Below are 20,339 nucleotides of genomic sequence, written 5' to 3'. Positions count from 1 at the left end.
CATTGGAGGAATCATTTCCCAGATCTTAACAAGTCCTGATGGATTTGGGAATTGGTTTGAAATCTCCTCTAGGAGTTTCTACAAAACTCTACTCTGGAGAGGAGCATGTATGAAGTGGTTTCTATTTCTTAAAAGCCCTGAACAGTAGGAGCAGCATTAATTCTGTGAGTTACGGCTCCTATTAGAGCAGTGCTCTTTATCCTCCCAGGTGGTTGTCAACCAGGAGAAGAGGTGGTATCTCCTTCTGAGACGCTGAATGCCACAGTGCAGCAACTCATTGTCCTAAGGTTGTACATCCCAGAGTCTGGCCACAGAGAGGGGGCACAGGATTCATGACAATGCAAGTGAGACTTCTTTACTTTTTTTTTTTTTGCGGTACGCGGGCCTCTCACTGTTGTGGCCTCTCCCATTGCGGAGCGCAGGCTCCGGATGCGCAGGCTCCGGACGCGCAGGCTCAGTGGCCGTGGCTCATGGGCCCAGCAGCTCCGCGGCATGTGGGATCCTCCTGGACCGGGGCACGAAACCGTGTCCCCTGCATCAGCAGGCGGACTCTCAACCACTGCGCCACCAAGGAAGCCCAAGTGAGACTTGTTTTGATCAGAGGTTAAGGGTGGGTGATAAATGAAAATGATTTCTATTGCCTAGCCTGTAATGATAAGTAATTGGGAGATGATTAATCTATTTTTCTTTCCTATTCTTAGATAAGTCTCATCACTCCTGGCTGCCCCCCAACCCCCAAAACACACACACACACACACACACACACACACACACACACACACACACACAAAATTAATGGCTGTTTACAAGTGAATGTCAACCTCAGGTCATGTATGCCGTAAACTGTGCTCCACCGTGTTGCCTATGAAGATAGTAGACCTAAGAGTGGAAGCAAATCTGATTGTCTGAAGTATTGTTCAACTTGAGCCCTGACAAGTACAGAGTGTCAGTGCAACAGCAGCTGAACTTTGAAAAATTCACGTTTTTCTCTTTTTCTTTTCCTAGTCTTGACCTTCTCTTTAAAGAGTTAAAGCACCCATCTTTGGGGAAGGGTGGTAATTAGGAATGAAAGAAACAACAGGCAGCTTCTGACATGTAAACTAGGATTTTACAATGAAAAACAGTCAAGAGGAAGGAGATTTATTTTCTACATCTCTCTGGCTCCCACTTAACATGTTAGGAGCTAGACTTGGCAAACAAAATCATAGAGCTTTTCCTCTTTCACTTAAACACTATGCCAAGAAACTTCCTACTCTGTAGGTGTGTAGAAAGAGGATGGATAGAGAAGTAAAAGAAAACCTTCCTCTGTGGTCTCTGGGATGGTGAGAAGGAAAAGAGGGATCAGAGGAAGGGAAAGTGGGCAATGAGAAACTCATGCTCCAAGGTGCTCTTCTTGTCCTTGCGGGATTCCGGGAGACTTACGCTGAGTGGCTTCACTTCACCATGTGATGCCCTAGTATGATTAGAAGACTGCAGTGCTGAGGTCCCTCCCTGAGAGAAAGAGAGAGAGAATGAGAGAGAGAACTTAATTTGTACTCCGAAGCCTACCTTGGTACCCATGTAACATGGACACAGAATTGGCAGCCAGAAGCTTGCCATGGGACCTGTTGTGGCAATGGAAGAGATGATCCCACTGTGTTTTCAGGATGGACAGCCTGGCCAGGGGATGGATGGGGGAGAGAACCAGAGGGTCTGCAGCCAGAGAGAGTTGAACGAGGGCCAAGCAAACAAGGAAGGCATGACCAAGCCCTGATTAAAGCAGGAAAAAATAGACAACTTTAGGAGCAACTGAAGTCTGTAGCCAAAACTTGGATGAACTGACCAGTGCACAATCAAAAGCCAGGACAGGACAACTCCATATGGACCCCCTCTCCCAACCCCATACCATAAGAATACAAGAAGCTATACGCTTCCTCATGTATTCTCAGATAGGAGGGCAGTGAGAAGTGAAAATGTGGGAAATCTCAGAACCTGAGAAATATTTGATGAGGTGGTTTAAATTACTGGATCAGAATACGTTGAAACCAGATCAAATCAAGTTAGTTTTGTTTTGTTTTTTCTTTCCTACTACCTACCAGGTCATAAGACCAGATCAGCTATAGACAAAATAAAGAAACTAATTTTTTTCTAAATTTCTGTTATCATCAGTAATTTTGCAATCCTGCTACAAAAACACTGAGATCAAATAATGAGTTCACATCATACTGCATTTGACCCCACAAAAATAGTCTTTTATTCCTCAGAACTTTGTTACTGATAAAGGTTTTTCTTTATGAGAGGCTTTTGTGCATGAAGAATGATCACTACTATTTGTGCTTTGGTTATTATCCAATATTTTAATCTCGTGGATGTATTAAATGTGGTAGACTACATTATTTGCCCACAATTCTTCCTTCCCTCCCCTCTTCGCCATGGTTCACTGCAGGCAGACCATTCTTCCTTACCTCTTTGATGTTGGCCTTGACCATGTGACATGCTTTAGACAATGGAATATGGGTAGAAAAGAGAGCCTGTCAGTTTTGAGCCAAGGTAGTTACCTGTTTCTACTCTTCTCTTGCACTTCTGCCATCTAGCTTGAAAAGATCCTTGAGTAGCCACTGGTCCCACAATAGAAACACATGGAACATACCTAAACTCAACACACAACCTGAAAGAGATCCTCACCAGCCCCCAGCTACAGGCCATGAACATGAAATAAGCGATTTGGGTGTTACGCTTTACACATCAATATTGCAGAAGAAACCTGACTGACACATTAAGCAATTCGCATTTCTTTAAATAGTAAACAATCAACATTATCCTAAATATTCATACAACATTCATACTGCTGATAAATCAAATCACAGATTTACAAGCTAAATTTCTCAGATATTCAAACATTGATTATAAGCTTATTTAATTATACTCTCTAGATAATGACTTAGGGACTTCCCTGGCAGTCCAGTGGTTCAGACTCCCCGCTTCCAAGGCAGGGGGCGCAGGTTCGATCCCTGGTCAGGAAACTAAAATCCCACATGCCGCACAGCCAAAACATTTAAAAATAAAAATTAAATTAAATAAATAATGACTTTAAATCACAAATTAACATAGGTTCTTATAAATGTTTTAAACAACTTATAATAAAGACAAAACACACACACACAATATTATACTGATAGTAGCACTAAATGGTTTGGGTAGACAAATGACTGCTTCTCAATTGGATTTGGAATGCAATCACACAGTTCTACCCCAAACCACTGATTCTACCCCAAACCACTGGTTACTCTATTAAACCTCTATTATAGTGAATACTCACTCTTACTTTTAATTAATTGCCTTTCTTATAGATTTTAATTTTTTGACACATGGTTTCTCTCTACAAAATGATATGTTCTTTCATGTTTTCTATGTCTGGCAGTATATAACCAAATAGCTTACCACTCTGACTTAATAGTCTAACCTGAAGGTTTAATTGACGACTTCTGTTTCATGAGTACCTCATTATAATTAGCAGAATATCTAGATCAGGGTTTTGTAAACTTTAAGGTACATGCAAATCACCTGCGAATCTTGTTAAACTACAGACTTTGATTCAGTAGGTTTGGAATAGGACCTGAGATTCTGCATTTCTAACAAGCTCCCAAGCGATGCTGATGCTACTGGTCCTTGAAACATACTTTGCATAACAAAGATATAGAGATGTCTTCTCCTGGGTGGTTAAGGATTATGTCTGTGTAGCCAATTCTCTTCTTTGGGATAACTGGCTCTTTTATTGTCTTGGAATACATTATCTTCTTGCACGGCTATTGTATGTGCTGAATAGTTGTCATACCCCCATTCTGTTGGTTACTTCATGTGGCTGCTGGTGTTGAAGAGTTTCTTGGAACAATATCTATTTCTTCTGTTCCCTGTGTATATTCTTTCCTGTATACAGACATAAAAATAAGGACATTTATATACTTCATAAACAGACTGTGAGGAAAAATTGTGAAAGACTTTGAAATCAGAAAAAAAAAAGTATTAACTCTCCTGTCTAGCACAATTTTCCACGGTTCATTGGTGGGGTTCAGGACACACTACCACAAAATATGGCAATTTGGCATATTGAATATATTAAGCTGAAGAAATTTGAGAGATGGCGTGTGCAGGAAGGACTTTCTGACCTTACTCTGAAGCAGTTTATGAAACCCTTATGTGAGAAGTGCCCTCCCTGTACTTGGAGGAAAAGAACATCCTTATCGCCAAGACTCTGAGAGGAATCTGAACAGGCCCTGCTGTTTACACCAGTTTTCTATGCTTAGCTCATATCCCTTTTTTGCCCTATCACATTTTTCCGCCACTCTCTACGCTTCATCAAACCTAGCATTAAAACACTCAGGTATGGGACTTCCCTGGTGGCACAGTGGTTGGGAATCCGCCTGCCAATGCAGGGGACACGCATTCGAGCCCTGGTCCGGGAAGATCCCACATGCCCTGGAACAACTAAGCCCGTGCGCCACGACTACCAAGCCTGTGCTCTAGAGCCCGCGAGCCACAACTACTGAGCCCGTGTGCCACAACTACTGAAGGCCGCTTGCCTAGAGCCCGTGCTCCGCAACGAGAAGCCACCACCATGAGAAGCCTGTGCTCCACAACGAAGAGTAGCCCCCGCTCGCCACAACTAGAGAAAGCCCGTGCGTAGAAATGAAGACTTAATGCAGCCAAAAAATTAATTAATTAATAAATTAGAAAAAAACCCAAGCACTCAGGTGTAACCACTTCAGATCTTCATTTTCTTATGAAATATCTTGTGTCACGTAGAACTTATATTAAACAAATTCATACGCTTTTCTCTTGTGAATCTGTCTTGTTCTTGTCCCAGCCAAGAACTTAGAAAGGTAGAAGAAAACCATATTTTTCCTCCACTGTAAACTATTTTACAACTCTGTAAGCTGTAGTGAACTAATAATAGTACAAAGGATTTTTGTCTATAGAAATGCAAATTAACAATTGAATGCAATTTATTACTCCCTGTGGATATACGCATTTTCAGCTATTTGTAAATTTCTTTGGGCATTCCTTATTGCCTCTATATATACGTGTTTTTAAAATTTTCCTTTGACCAAGTAGTAACATAAGGCTGGTACCCTCTTAATTAATGAGTCACATGGATTTATTTTATGTCTACATAAGAATGTCATATAGAAATAATGCCCGCTTTTAAAAATTATCCTTTAGCAAGACACAGAAATTGAAAAGAAAAAACTACTTACTGTCTTATTTACTATTTAATATCATTAATAAGTAAAAATTAAACAAATCTATTCATCTTCACCATTCTTTTGTCTTATATCCACCTTTTTTCTTACATTTTATTATTTTAACTTTTTTCTTTTGAGTATTATTGTGAACTTAAAAAATAAAAATAATCATTTGATTCTTAATTTTTTGAAATTTAGAATATGGGAACGCTTTTAATTTACACCTATGCCCTTTCAGCACTGACTCTAATGTTTTTTTAAAGAATCTTTGTCTTCTGTCAATAGAAGGATATTTCCTGACCCGTTTCCATTTTTTTCCTGTCACCTGGGAAACTGCTACAGTCCAAGGAGTCCAGGCTCCTTTTGGTGGAGAAAAGTATCAAAGACCCAAATATGGGCATTATAAGTACACATGAGAGTTGGTGGTGAGTGAATGCTACTGCTATTGAGGCATTGGAGAAGTCACAGAGTTGGAAAATATAAGTCTTTTTGGAGTCTTGAGTTCATACTCATTTTCCCAAGTATATTAAATTGCTACGTCCTAGTTTTCACATAGGCTGGGGTTTTACTGACCTCTGAGAATTTTTCCCATGCTTCTGCTAAAGAAAACATGGTAAACCCATAGAAAAACACAGAGACATAGGTTTCCAGATACAAAGGAGAATGCTTGGGGGACAGCTGCAAAACAAAGCTTTCTACCTTAATTCTAACTTATTTCCTTTCCCTAATCTTGTATGGAGAGCTATTTACATATGACAAGAGGAGGGAAGAGAGTTGGAAACCACAAAGATTTGGGAAAATCACTTAGGGACATAATGAGGACAAGATATTAACCATGAACAAGAACTCAACTATTCTGCCTTAAACAATCTCCATTCCTCTGGGTTCGAACTAGATTCCCAAATCGGATGAAGTAAAATATTCATCTTAACCTCCCCCTTGGTAGCGACAGAGAGTCAGTGTTCTCCAAGAGCTCTGTAACTGTGGCTTATGATCCCCTGGAGCTTTCTCTAAAGCAGGAAATACAATTTTTTTTCCACTGTGAGGTTTTTCACTTTGGCTATGAAAACCAAGTACCACTTGATTCTAAAGAGTTTTCCTCTTACCAGCTAATTCCCCACTGAGTTTCCTCCCCTTAGTTGCACTGTTCATCAGAACAAACTGCATCTTGCCCCACCCAGAGAACTGGAACCATGACTAATGTCAGATTCTTGGATCTAAGCATTAAATACAGCCACATCTGAGTCAGAGGGCTCAGGCATCTTCTCAGTTCCCATGTGAGGCAGCCAGAGGGTGGAGAGAGAGTACAGCTCCTGTCTCCATGGATTGGCTGTGCTTTGGCACGGAGCTCATGTGACTTGGGGCCAACCTCTCTCTTAAAATCTAGATTGTTTCTCAAAGACAAGCAAATCAAAATTTAAGTGCCCCCCGTTCACACAAACATACACACACACACACACACACATACTCAAAGAATGAAATGTTGTTGTATTACAATAAGATTCTTCCTAAAACTGTATCACAGATTACCAGGTAAAGAATAGACTTCAATGATTTGTAAGCACTGTGTGGGAATACTGTAGGGTCTGTCAACTAATATTATACCTCCATCTTGAAAATGACTTCCTCTCTGCTTGTCTGAAGGAAGCAGCAGTTAATGTTGAGTACGAAGCAACAAAGTGCTCTGTTCATTTCTAATCACTGAGAAGTTAATATTACCCCAAAAGAAGAGAAGTTATCCTTTAAAAATCACAAATGAGGGACTTCCCTGGTGGTCCAATGGGTAAGGCTCCACGTTCCCAATGCAGGGGGCGCCGGTTCGATCCCCGGTCTGGGAACTAGATCCCGCATGCCACAACTAAGACCAGGCACAGCCTAAATAAATAAATAAATAGTTTAAAAATAAATAAAATTGATCACTTAATCATTCAAAAAAATCACAAATGAACCAAATTTGGGGACACATTTAAGTTACTATCTCTTTGAATCATTTGTAAGAGACAAAATTCGGGGTACCTAGCCTCACAAATGGAGGAGGGTGAAGTAATGTATAAAAGATTTTCCATAATCCATGATTATGGATGATTTTCCATAATCAAAGTAATGTATAAAAGATTTTCCAAACCTCATGAGGGTGAGGTTAACAGGAGACCTTATTGCCTTACTTTCTGAAAAGATGCTGAAATTTGAACAGGCAATTCACAAACTCCATTTATCCAATTTTATCACATTCCAGTACTAGGTAAAGTTTATAGACAAGAAATATTTATAGTCTAGTTAAATTTGTATATGCTTACTTCATTTACTGAATGTCTACTATGTGCCAGGCCCTGTGTTAGGACTGATACAAAGGTAAGGAGGAAAAACAAATGCCTGCCACCAGAATTTCTTTTGGTCCTGATTTTATAAGCAGTTCTTTGACTCTTGCATTTAAAAGAAGCAGTATTGGTTGTGAAGGCAGCTAGAAAGGAACAGTCATTTTGCCTAAATATTGAACTCAGTGGGAAATTAGCTGGTGGGTAATAGATGTTTCTGCGCAGCCAAAACCAATTTCCCACATTCCAAATACTGAAAGTCATAAGTTGAATCCCTAGACATGCCTCCTGGAGCCTTTATTCCTATTTTATACACAATTTTAGCCATGGTGGTACAGGAAAATACTGGCTCCCTTACAGTATTCTAGTAGCTTTGTTTTCAAAGTATGTTTGACCAACAGCCCACAATTCATAAAAGGGCAAATGGTGCCACAGCCCTATAAAGCTGGAGGTTACCCTGAGGGATCTGATAAGGGGTTACGATTTTATAGCCTTCAGAGAAAGTAACCCAGAAGATGTTATGGTTTTATTGCCCTGTAGCATGTTATCCAGTTTTGTATCTCAATTAGCCACAATTTTTTGTGTGTGAACAGTATACACATCTATGTGTTTGTGAAAGCATTCAAGGAAACCAACTCTTTTGTCTAATTGCCTAATTCCTGATTCCCTCACTAATAAAAAGTAGATACATTCGAACAAATACACTTGTTCAAGAATTTTGTTTTTAAAGCTCTGTATTGTTCCACACATTATCTGAGATACTTACCTGCCCTTCAAATACTGACATAAATTCACAGGTATCTCATCTATCTTGCATTCTTCTTAGCTCCTACCCTGTTTACAGAAAGAGGCAGCCCTCTAAACATTCATTCCAGAGTATGTTTTATTGATAGTTTTTATGGCTTTGTGGTTGGGACCAAGAGAGATGTATTCTTAGCTCACAGCAGCTCCCCAGACCTCTCCTTCCCAGCCTCTCATCAGCTGACTGCACCATGAATGACCTGACCTGGACTTTTTAGGTACATCAATGTAACCATGTGACTATAATAAAATACCAAAGCTCTGTGCCAAGAGAAATGTACCCGGGTCATTTTCTTAAAGAACTTTGCAGTATGTGTAACTCCCATATATTTGCTGTTTCTGTTACTCCTTATTTGTTTCCCTAAAATAAGTGGTAAAACTTAGAATAAGAAGAGCCTTTGTTGAGGGATTATGAGAATAAATTTTTCCTTTTTTATTTCTGTTCAAATATCTCTCATCCCCTATATATAAGCACTGTTAGCAATTTGGTTTATAATTTGGTTTCCAGACAGTTTTTCTATGTATTTTCAATGTGTTCTGCTATCTTTCCATATCAAAGCCTGTCTTTTTGAATCATTTCCTCACAATTCTGAAAGATTTTCCCAAAAGACTTTGAATGTTGGTACAGCAATGGAATACTTGGAAATTGTGCTCAACCTATTTGGGGATTTAGAAAATTGCTTGTAATTTTTCTGTTTTGTCTATTGTGGGAAAGACTTGTGGCGTATGGGGAAAGGTAGGTAGAAATGTGCAGAAGATGATAGACAAGAAGCTTAGAGGGCTTCCCTGGTGGCGCAGGGGTTAAGAATCCGCCTGCCAATGTAGGGGACATGGGTTCACGGGTTCAATCCCTGGCCTGGGAAGATCCCACATGCCATGGAGGAACTAAGCCCGTGAGCCACAACGACTGAGCCTGCGCTCTAGAGCCCGCGAGGCAAAACGACTGAGCCCGCGTGCCTAGAGCCCGTGCTCTGCAACAAGAGAAGCCACCACAATGAGAAGCCTGCGCACCGCAATGAAGAGTAGCCCCCGCTTGCTGCAACTAGAGAAAGCCTGCGTGCAGCAACGAAGACCCAACGCGGCCAAAAATAAATTAATTAATTAAAAAAAAAAAAAGCGTGGTCTTAGGCATGGGAAATGTGACTGGAGGTAGGGAAAAGGTGAGGTAATCGGTGTTCTGCAGAGGGGTATCTGCATTACATACCTCTTCATGGGATACATGTTCAAAAATGGTGCAGTTTTTAGTCTTCTGATGTCAAAAGGTCATTTACGGAACACCTGGGCAGGCCCAGGTTGGGGGTCAGTGGTCCCAACCACTCTTGGCCAGTTTGAACTGGGCGAGAGTCAACTCCAGGTCCCTGGGAAACAACTTAAGCCCACCTGTTACTATAGTGACCCATACATCAGAGGTGTTATCTGTAAGGGTGGTTAAGGAGTCCTGTAATATATTATCTAGGCTATGTGAAGCTTGGAGGGTAGGCAATTAAAGAAAAACAACAACTAAAGCAGGTTAATTAGTAAAGGCAGGTTACAAACAGAGGGGGGTTTAATAAGCTGTTCCCTTATCTGCTGTTCTGTAAGACACACTCAAGGATTTCTAAGACGCCAGCTTCCGTTAACCCTGTAGTTTCAATCCTGCATGATAACAAATTGTGCATTTCTCCTTTGTACAAGGAGGAACAACCATAGCCTGGGCTAGGACCTGGGGTGGAATTAGAGCCACCGCTGTTTGGGTTGGCAGGGGTCAGCAGACAGCAATCCTGAGGTTCAGTGCCAGCAACAGCAGTGACAGTGCAGATGGTCACTGGGCAACAGCAGCATGGCCTGGTCAGGGCATGCCTTCAGACTGCTCAGGTTTCAGAAGGCAGTGTACCAGGCACCTTAGTCAACATTGCGTCAGCAGCAAATTCTGGAGTTTCAGCATCAGGGCTGCTCTGTGGAATCCTCTGGCCTCACGGGGACACACCGGGTTTTGGGTTTGCGAAGAAAAATAGCTAGAAGGATGAACATTTGGACATGAACCAGCTTCTTGGATATACAGTACTTGGGGAGGAAAACTCAAAAAATACTGGACTTCCTGCAGTCATGCATGCCATACTAAACTGTATAAAAAAAGGAAGCATGGCCTGTGAGGATCATATGAGGACATGCTCTTCCACATCACTCTGAATACTTCTTTTTTGCCTCTGCTGGATCCTTTTCCTCCACGAGTTCTAAATCAGTATTCTACTTTCCTTCATTTGTATTCTTTTATTGGCGTCCTCATCTTGAGTCTTCAATGACTTACTGGATATTTTACACATATATTATCTCACAGTTTACCTAAAACCCACTTTAACAAAGAATGCTTGTAAGTGAAATTCAGCCTCTGTACCCTGGTACCGAACTGAATCTCAGAGACAGAGTTTTGGGTGAAGTAGAAAAGAATAGCTCTATTGCTTTGCCAGGCAAAGGGGGCCACGGTGGACTAATGCCCTCAAAACTATGTGTCCACCAGGAGGAGGTAATGAGGAGGTTTTTTTGTTGTTTTTTGTTTTTTTCTGCGGTACGCGGGCCTCTCACAGTTGTGGCCTCTCCCGTTGCGGTGCACAGGCTCCGGACGCACAGGCTCAGCCGCCATGGCTCACGGGCCCAGCCGCTCCGCGGCAGGTGAGATCTTCCTGGACCGGGGCACGAACCCGCGTCCCCTGCATCGGCAGGCAGACGCTCAACCACTGCGCCACCAGGGAAGCCCTGGGAGTTTTATACTAATGGTTCAAAGCAGATGGCATGATCAGCTCATGGACATTTTTCTGATTGGTTGGTGGTGAGGTAATTGGGAGTCAGTATCATCAACCTTCTGTTTCCAACCAGTATGGGGTCTACATGCTTGTGGGCATCACACAGTTAACTTCTTCCACCTGGTAGGGGTTTCAGTATCTGCAAAACAGCTCAAAGATATTGTTATGTATATTCCTTGAGAGGCAGAATCAGGACCCTGCCCCAAGGCTGCATTATTGTTTCTTGACTGCTCCCCTCTTGTTTCTGCATTCCCTCCCTTCCTTGATTAGCAACTGTTTGAACCTGCCCTTTGGAACTCAGGGAAGGCCATGGAGGCTGAATGAAGCCTATTTCCTACAAACAAGAAACGGGGGACACAGAAAGACTTTTGTGCCTAGAAATCCCATAGGGTCCTGGTTAGTTCCATGCTTACAAATCAATAAGAAAAAAATATCCAAAAGAAAAATGAACAAAGGACATAGACAATATAGAAAATGCATGAAACAAAAAACGTAAAGGACCAATAAACATGAAAAAATATTCAATCTCATTAGGAATTTTTAAAATAACACAAAAAATCATTTTTTGCCTGTCATATTTATAAAGGTCTCTAAAACCTAGGGTTCCACTGTCATAATCTGGATCTAAAGCTCTTTTTAAAATGGTGATCACAATGCCTCCAAGCTTGCAGTCAGTTTCCTTTTCCACTTGGGACTCTTCCCTCCAGGTGAATGATCCCTCCATTCATTAGTTATCTTTACAAAAGGGACAAAGGAGGTCTTCTGACATTTAGAAAAGCTAAGAAACCTCAAAAGGTACCCTACTACAGCAAAGTAGACCTAATCAAGATTCAAGCAATAGGTACAACAAGTCTTCTCCGAACACTTAATATGCAAATATATTTGAGATTTTCTCTGAGAATGACATGTTAACTTATTTCGCCAAGTTGTATTCCCAGGGATACTATTTCAGGAGAGGAGAGAGGAGAGGGGGAGGGTTCACAGCACTATTCTGAAGAACACGTTTGGGGAAATGCTGGATTAAATAATAATAGTTAATATTATTAGCTCAATAAAGTAATACTGTTTGTCTTGCTCTGGCACCAATCTAAGCATTTTTGTAAACCTTATAACAGTTCCATGGAAGGTTCTATTTTTACAGGTAAGGAGACTGAGACACAAGAGAAGTTAAGCAATTTGCCTAAAATTGAACAACTAGAGAGTGGCGAGTTTGACTTTGCATCCAGGCGAAGCCTAGTGCCTAAGCTCTGTGCTATATAACCTCCATGGTCTCTTTAAGCTCTGAATCCTAAGGCTCTTCCGTGCCGCTTGGTGTGCTATATTCTGCAACACGTGAAAGGACTGTTCCAACATCAGGTAGAAAGGATACTGCTCCTTGATTCCTTTGCCGTGTTACAGAATAGCATTCCATCTCATCACCAACATTTCTGCCTTTGAATCATGGATCCTTAGCGTCTGCCAAGGCCTTAGAGTAAAAAGACAGATTTCCACTTCATTCCAATTAAAAAATGTTTAAATACACTCACTCTTCAGTATCCTAGGTCGTTTAATAAAGTAAATGAAAATTTCCTCATTTCTAATTCCATTAGGAACAAATGGTTTCCATTGCCAGGGTCCACTCTAAAACTTTCAAATTAGAGTTTACTCTTGAACAACAGGGGTCTGAACTGCACAGTTCCACTTACACATGGAATTTTTTCATTAAATATATGTAGTACTACACGATCCATGGTTGGTTGAATCACCTGATGCAGAAATATGGATATAGAGGGCTCATTATGGGACTTTGAGCATTCATGGATTTTGGTATCCCCGACAGGTCCCGGAACCAACCCCCCCGCAAATACCCAGCGATGACTGTATTGGCTAATTAAAATAGAAGATCTGAGAACCTTTAGATGAAAAGAAAAAAGAAAAGGTGCACAAAAACATAAATGTCTTATTTTTTTGTAGAAATGTAGGCTTATATGTCACTTGCTCTTTCATCTGAGCTATACTATATTGTTTTGTTCTCATCAAGAGAAAGCATAATGCTTTGATAGTGTCAATTATTTTACTTAAAACGTTTCTATGTATTCCTATTTAGACCTAGGTAGCAAATTAAAGGGATATGTATGTTTTCAAAATGTAAAAAAATGTACAATTTCAAATAATCTTGTATATTATCATATACTAGAAAGAATAAATTACTATAGTTACAAAAAGCATGCTCCTGAGTTCCGTGACTAAGTTCCGTGTTCCTGTAGAACACTTGGGGGAAGCCTAATTGAAGATTTCTGGACCTGACGCTTGATCTTAGTCTCAAACACTGAGGAGTAAAACAGCCTAAGCAAGCAGGCATTCTACATCAAGGAGACATCAATGGGGATTGTGTGTTCTTGCCTTATGAATCCCAAGCAAATAAATCTTGTACTCCATGCAATAAACCTTTAACTTTCAGTATGTGATAGTCTTTCCTCATTTCATAAATATTTATTGAGCGCCTGCAATATGCCAGTCTCTGATACAGCAGTTAAGAAAACACCAACCCTGCTCCTACGGAGCTTACATTAATGGGAGACCCTTTAATGTGTTCTGCCACCCAATTATCCAAAAAAGATAATCTCGCCACGTAATCCAATTGTGTAAAATCTGTCTTGGGCAAAGGGAACGGCACGTGCATCCTCGAACCACCTTGAAATGAAAACTCAGCCTGTGCGGGAAGGACGCAGGTCGCCCAGCGCAACAGGGCGCCGTCGCCTAGCGCCGCTCTGAACGGCGCGCCGCTGTGACGCGTAGGCTTCGCCCCCTGCTGCCTTCATAGCGCCCCCGCCCCCTTGAGCGAAGTGCGCAGACTCCTCCTCCGGGCTCTGCTTCGGCAGGAGAAGCAGCCGAGTTGAAGGCATCGCCTCCCCGCGTGCTTCTGCGGGTGGCTGCCGGGCCTTGTCCTACCGCAGTGGCCGCGCCGCGCTGTTCGGGAGCAGGGCGCTGCAGTCGCGGTCCCGGCCTCGGTGTTTGGTAAACAGAAGCCCCAGCGTGCCGGGAGCGTGCAACCCCTCGCCCGGCCCGGCGAGCCCCGGCCGTGAACCGCGTTGACGGAGGATGGCAGCCTCCGGGGTGGAGAAGAGCAGCAAGAAGAAGACCGAGAAGAAACTTGCTGCTCGAGAGGAAGCTAAACTGTTGGCGGGCTTCATGGGCGTCATGAATAACATGCGGAAACAGGTACCGCCTCTGTGGGAGTGACCGACGGCGTCGGGGAGGTGGTCCGGGACTCGGGCCCCTGTCAGCCGCGGCTGAAACCCGCGCCCTGGGGATCGCGACCCTCTTCTTCCTCTGTCCTCTCCCTTCCTTGCATTTTCGCACGCCAGCGAAGCCGCTGTCGGTGGAGGGTCGCGTTAAACTGTTCTCGAGCAAAAGTGCCTCGTCGTCCGCCGATGCTGTGGCTCCTGACTCCTATGGGGCCCCGTGGGCCGGCATTCGGCGTCGGGTATCGGTTGTATAACAGCTGTGCCCTAGTTATCTCTTTGTGAGGCGAGGAGCCCTCCATTGGCCAGCCGTTTTAAGGTGTCGTGAGATGTCGGGCGAAGAACCCCACTGGCACAGCCCAAACCGAAGCCCCCCAAGGAAGGGAGAAGCATTGCTGGCCTGACATCAGCTCCTCTAAAATAAGGATCCCCGCCCCCCTTCTGTGTTACCAGGGTGGAGCTAGTAGAAGACAAATCCTCCTGTACGTGTTAATTTAGAGCAGAAACAGTCGTGGATAAATACCGTGCCGCCTTTTAAGGGCACCGTGCGCCTCTGTTAAGAGTTCTTTGTTCTTTGATGTGTGGCGTATTAGTGAAAGTCTTCAGCACGTCGGCGAAAGGTGGGTTATGAAAAGAATGGGTTTTAACGGCAAGAGTATGTAGACTAGAGAATCTATTTGTTTTTAAATTCCATAGCATCTTATACCAGTAGGTGTAGAAAAGTCACTTGGTTATTTTCTCGTCCTGGAAGCTTTATTTCTAGAAATATGCATCCAGGAAGATTTGTGGGAATGTTTGTTTTGTGACCGTGTTTTTCATGACAAAAGCAGGACATGAGTATAAGTAACTGCAAAACCTAGTTTGCTCATCGGGTGGTGCTGAAACCACACAACCCAGATTGGGACTGGAACCTACAGGCAGGGACTCGAACCCACCGTCTTTTAATTGAGATCACACACCTGGTCTCAGGACTTTAATGAAGCTCAGGTGCTTTTTTTGTTTGGGGGTTTTTTTTTTGGCTGCGCAGTGTGGCTTGTGGGATCTTAGTTCCCCGACCAGGGATTGAACCTGCGCCCTCGGCAGTGAAAGTGCAGAGTCCTAACCGCTGGGCCGCCAGGGAGTTCCCAAAGCTCAGGTAGTTTATGTCTCATGGCAGAAGAAATTCAGTGAAAAACAAGGTGATAGGTAAGAAGTGGATTTATTTATAGAGATACACATTCCATAGACAGAATGCAGTCTGTCTCAAAAGGCGAGAACGGCCTTGGGAGAAACACACTCCACAGACGGGTGCGGGCCATCTCAGAAGGCAAGAGGCCCCGAGATGTGGGGTGGTTCGTTTTTATGGGCTGCGTAATTTCATAGACTAATGAGTGGGAGGATTATTCCAACTATTTCGAGGGGAAGAGGCGGAGATTTACAGGAACTGGGCCACCACCCATTTTTTGGCCTTTTATGGTTAACCTCAGAGCAGTCAGGGCACTGGTGGGTGTGTCATTCAGCATATGCTAATACATTGCAGTGAGCGTGTAATGAGGAAGAAGGTGCACTGGAAGTCAGATCTTTCCACCATTTTGGACCTAGTTGGTTCTAACCAGTTTTTGTCATGTTCTATGGCTGTGTCATTCTTTTAAAGGTTGTGCCCTGCCCCCTTTCCTCCTGTTTCAGTTCTGATGGGTCTATGGACAACAGTAGAGGAATTTAAGTGTTTTATGAAGATATTAACTTTGGTTTCTTTAAGCAAACTCTGCTGGGGTCTTGTCTTTGTTCATCAGCTCCTGACATTGTGCATGAATGCAGTAGATATTTGTGGGAGTGCCTTTATATCTTGCCTGGTCTTTGGGTTGAAGTAGCTGTGAATGCCTGAATTCAATATTTTACGTAACTTTCATGTATCTATTTCCATGTATACCTTCATGTTCCTTTTCTGTGAACCTTTCTTACATTTAGGACACCACTGACTTTGCATTGCTGGTGCATTTAACTAGTGCCTGCCTCTGAAAGGTAATTGCACCGCAGTTCACCAGTGCCCACATTTGTTTCCAACAACCCTCCCACTCCCCCAAATATGTGTTTTCATACACAGACTATAGCATTGTAAAGCATTGCCTCATTTCCTGCGTAGATGGGGTGCAACTGGGTTGCAGCATCAGATGTTGAGGAGGAGGGGATTGTCTGAGACTGTATGTTTAGCTTTTGGGGTTTAAAAATTGATTCATATCCATTTCTTAGACTTAGCTTTAAACAATATTAGCATCTACTTATTTACTGTTAAAACAGAAATAAAGTTACTGAAATACCAGGTTTCTGTTACTGAGTAGGAAGGGGAAAATGGATGCTGGGTGAGACATCAGGAATTTCTTCGACAGTGGTTAACTGGCCTTAATCTGCCAGTTTCTCCTTTTGTCATTGGCTTTGCTTGTTATTCAGACCGTTCTCCAGTAACACTTTTACCAACTTCTTGGAATCCTGCATCTTTTGTAAGATGGGCAGCTTCACTTTGCAGTTGATTTACATTATACACGTATTGTTCTGTTTAACATAACACAGAAGAGGCTCACCAGGAATGACTGACAAGGGCAGTTGATGGGAAGTGGCAGAAATAGAAGCTACTCTGAGCCAGAGGAGGAATGTTTGAGTGAGGACCAGTTTTAAAAGTGTTCTTCTATGGTGAATACTTTTGTGTTATTACTATTTTTGCTTTCCCTTATGATCTCATTACTTTGGGGACCAAGATAATGAGTGCCTGGATGACAAGGGCCCCCAGAAACATCCCTATACAAATTTAAGAACACTGTGAAATTAGAATTTCTGAATCCCAATTCCTGCTCTATCATTAATTAGTTTTGTGATATTAGAAAAAGATATAGGTCATTTCATGTCTCTGTAGCATTGCAGCCAGTCTGTACGTAGTGGTGAAAGGGGACTCTGCTGAGCCCGCAGCCTCAGCTTCCCGTGGAGCCTTTTCCTCCATTATCTTTTCAGTCATTTCCAGCCTTTTGTTTTTAAGTAAACTTTACAATGAAGTATAGGATTCACGAAAAGGATCCAAATCATAAATGTGCAGCTCAAAGAATTATTGCAAAACGAACGCACCCCCTCCAAGTAAAAGAACTTGGCTAGTACACCAGAAAGTCTCCACCTAATGCCCTTCCCAATTGCTACCCCCTCAAAGGTAACCACTATTCTAATTTCTACTACCATAGATTTTTTTGTCCTGTTTTTGAACTTGTATACATGGAATCATACAGTATATACTTGCGTGTCTTGCTTTCTTAAAACTAGCATTTATTTTTGAATTTTTGAATTTTATTTATTTTTTTATACAGCAGGTTCTTATTAGTCATCCATTTTATACATATGACTGTATAGATGTCAATCCCAATCTCCCAATTCATCCCAACACCACCACCACCACCCCCCTGCCACTTTCCCGCCTTGATGTCCAAGTCTAGAAACTGTCATAGAGTGAAGTAAATCAGAAAGAGAAAAACAAATATCGTATATTAACGCATATATGTGGAACCTAGAAAAATGGCACAGATGAACCGGTTTGCAGGGCAGAAATAGAGACACAGATGTAGAGAACAAACTTATGGACACTAAAGCTAGCATTTTGTTTGTGAGATTTATCTATATTGTTGTGTGTTGTTCTAGTCCATCTTCATTGTATGTAATATCCCATTGTATGAATACACCACAATTTATCCATTCTATCATGTACTATTAAAAGTAGTACTACTTTGAATATTTTTGTACATTTTGTACATGACTTTTGATGTGTACATGTATGCATTTCTGCATTTTTGTTGGGAAATACCCAAGCGTGGAGCTGTTGAGTCATAGGTTAGGCTACATTCAGCTTTAATAGATCCTGTGGTACAGTTTCCAAAGTTGTGCCGGTTCATACTTTGGCTTTTGCTTTTGCATCTTTGCTAACACTTGGTATTGTCAGTCTTTATAACAGCCATTCTAGTGGACGTATAGTGGCATCTTATTTAATTTGGTTTAGCACCTTTTCATTCATTTTTCCAACTTTTTTTTAGATTAATGTTATTATCTGTTACACTAAAAAGGGGCTTTAAAAAGCAGGGCAGGGTCACAGTCACTCTTGCAGGTACCCAGTGCTGTTGCTTTTGTGTTAATGAAGTCCAGAAGACCCTTAACAATTGAGAGATGTTTTGAGAACTTTCTGAGTACCACTGCAGTTCAGTTTCCTCAGGTTAAATGAATTAAAACGTAATTAGAATTTAAAAGCTTATGTTAAAGCCCCATTGAGAGTTAAGTGAGAGAACCACAAAGCTGATTTGAGGATTGGATGCTGGGCAGTCACCTGGGCTCACTTACTAACTAAAATGACTCAGCTTCTGTGTACTCACCTCTCCAAGACTGTCAATTACTACATGTCATTAATCTTTAGGGTCTCTTGTGGATAATCTAAACCTTCTGCATTAAATCCTCAATAAGAGAAACACTTCTCGAGCACTTATTCTGTACCAGCCATTCTCCAAAGTGTTTTATATGATTGTCTCATTTAATTTTCGTAACAACTCCCATTGACAACTCCCATTATCCAGACCTTTCTATTCTTAACTCTCTTCTATTTTCTCTTTCTGTCTGTCCAGTTTAGGAGATATATCTCTCTCTTCACTCTCTTTTCAATGTCCTAAGCTTTCTTGGCCCTCAGTCCTTTTTTTACATCCTTTGGGCAAAAAGCATTGATGACTGTTTACCTTCTTTGTGCAACGCTTCTAAGCACAGCTGAAGAATATCCCATTACTGGGCAGTCCTCTGCCAGGTGAGTCCTAACTTCAGCTGGGCTGGCAGTACTACTGGTGAGCAGTTCTACTTACTATTTATTTTACTGGTTTCCTCTAACCCAAGCCCTTACTCTGTATCCTCACTTTCAGTACATCATCCCTCTTTTGACGTCACAAATAAATAGAAGTCATTAGTCTGGAACTATCTAACTTTTAACTTTCCACCACCAAATCTATAAACCTGTTTTGGCACTTTTAAAAAATTCTGCTACAATGGATAAAGCCATTTAAAGCCAGTACTTTCACCTGGGCTTTGACTTTCTCAGTACTAGTGTAGTCAGAAAAGTTACACCATTGGTTATTCTTTCTTTGTTAGGCATCTTTAACTTCTCCTTCACTGCTGGATTCTAGCCATCAGCATTTAGGCATGTTTTAACCTCTCTAGCTTTTAAACCAACAAACAAACCAATACACTTAGTCTCGGTATTTCCCTGTAAATAATATCCCTCTCCCCCTTGTTAAAACCAAAAGGTGGGTAGAATCACTGCCTCTTGGCTCACTGTTTATCTATTCCCCATTTCAGTTTGGCTTTCTGACTTATCCATTTAGATGAATACTTGTTGAGAACCCATTGTGTGAGACCTACTTACCATAAAATGGCAGGTACAAGAGACTGATAAAAGGCCAGTGTGGCTGGAGCACAGAACATAAGGGGAGGATGGTGCAAGATGAAATTGGAGAAGTAGCTAAAGATCTGCCCGTGTATAGCCTCATAAGTCAAGTTAGGGGGTTTTGCTTTTATTCTAAAACCCTTTCAAATATATATGTGTATGAGAGGAGGAATAGGTGTATCAGTTTTTCTTTTGAAAAAGATGATTGACTGCTCTATGGTGAATGAATTAGCTCTCAGAGTAGATGCTGGCAGACCAAACAGAAAGTTGTTACAGTAGCGCAGTGAGATGGTCCTTTGGACTAAGGTGATAGCAGCAACAGCAGTATCAATAAAGAAAAGATGATATATTCAAGAGATTTAGGAGGTAAGATCAACAGGACTTAGTGATGGTAACAATATGTGGTTGTGATGACTAAATTAGTAAAGCAAATTAAGATAACTTAAAACAGAACCTGATAATGAGTAAGCTCTCAATAAATGTTGGCTATTTTTGCTGTTGTTGTGATGGTGGTGGTTGATTGGATGCTGAGGGGTTCTGTACAAGATGTCATTTATGACCTCCAGGGT

General features: G+C 41.8%; 1 protein-coding gene across 1 annotated transcript in view; it reads left to right on the top strand.

Moving 5' to 3' along the window:
• The first annotated feature begins 13,994 nt into the window (after positions 1–13,994).
• Positions 13,995–20,339, top strand: part of KLHL7 (kelch like family member 7) — a 63,836-nt gene continuing 57,491 nt past the window's right edge. Inside the window, exon 1 of the mRNA XM_082846365.1 lies at positions 13,995–14,319. Coding sequence (XP_082702491.1) covers positions 14,200–14,319 — 120 coding nt within the window. The 5' untranslated portion in view covers positions 13,995–14,199. The remainder of the gene's footprint in view (positions 14,320–20,339) is intronic.

Source organism: Leucopleurus acutus (assembly GCF_964270905.1).
Source record: "Leucopleurus acutus genome assembly, chromosome: 9".
Taxonomy (NCBI): Eukaryota; Metazoa; Chordata; class Mammalia; order Artiodactyla; family Delphinidae; genus Leucopleurus; species Leucopleurus acutus.
The sequence above is the reverse complement of the archived record's forward strand: the minus strand, read 5'-3'. Positions and strand labels throughout refer to the sequence as shown.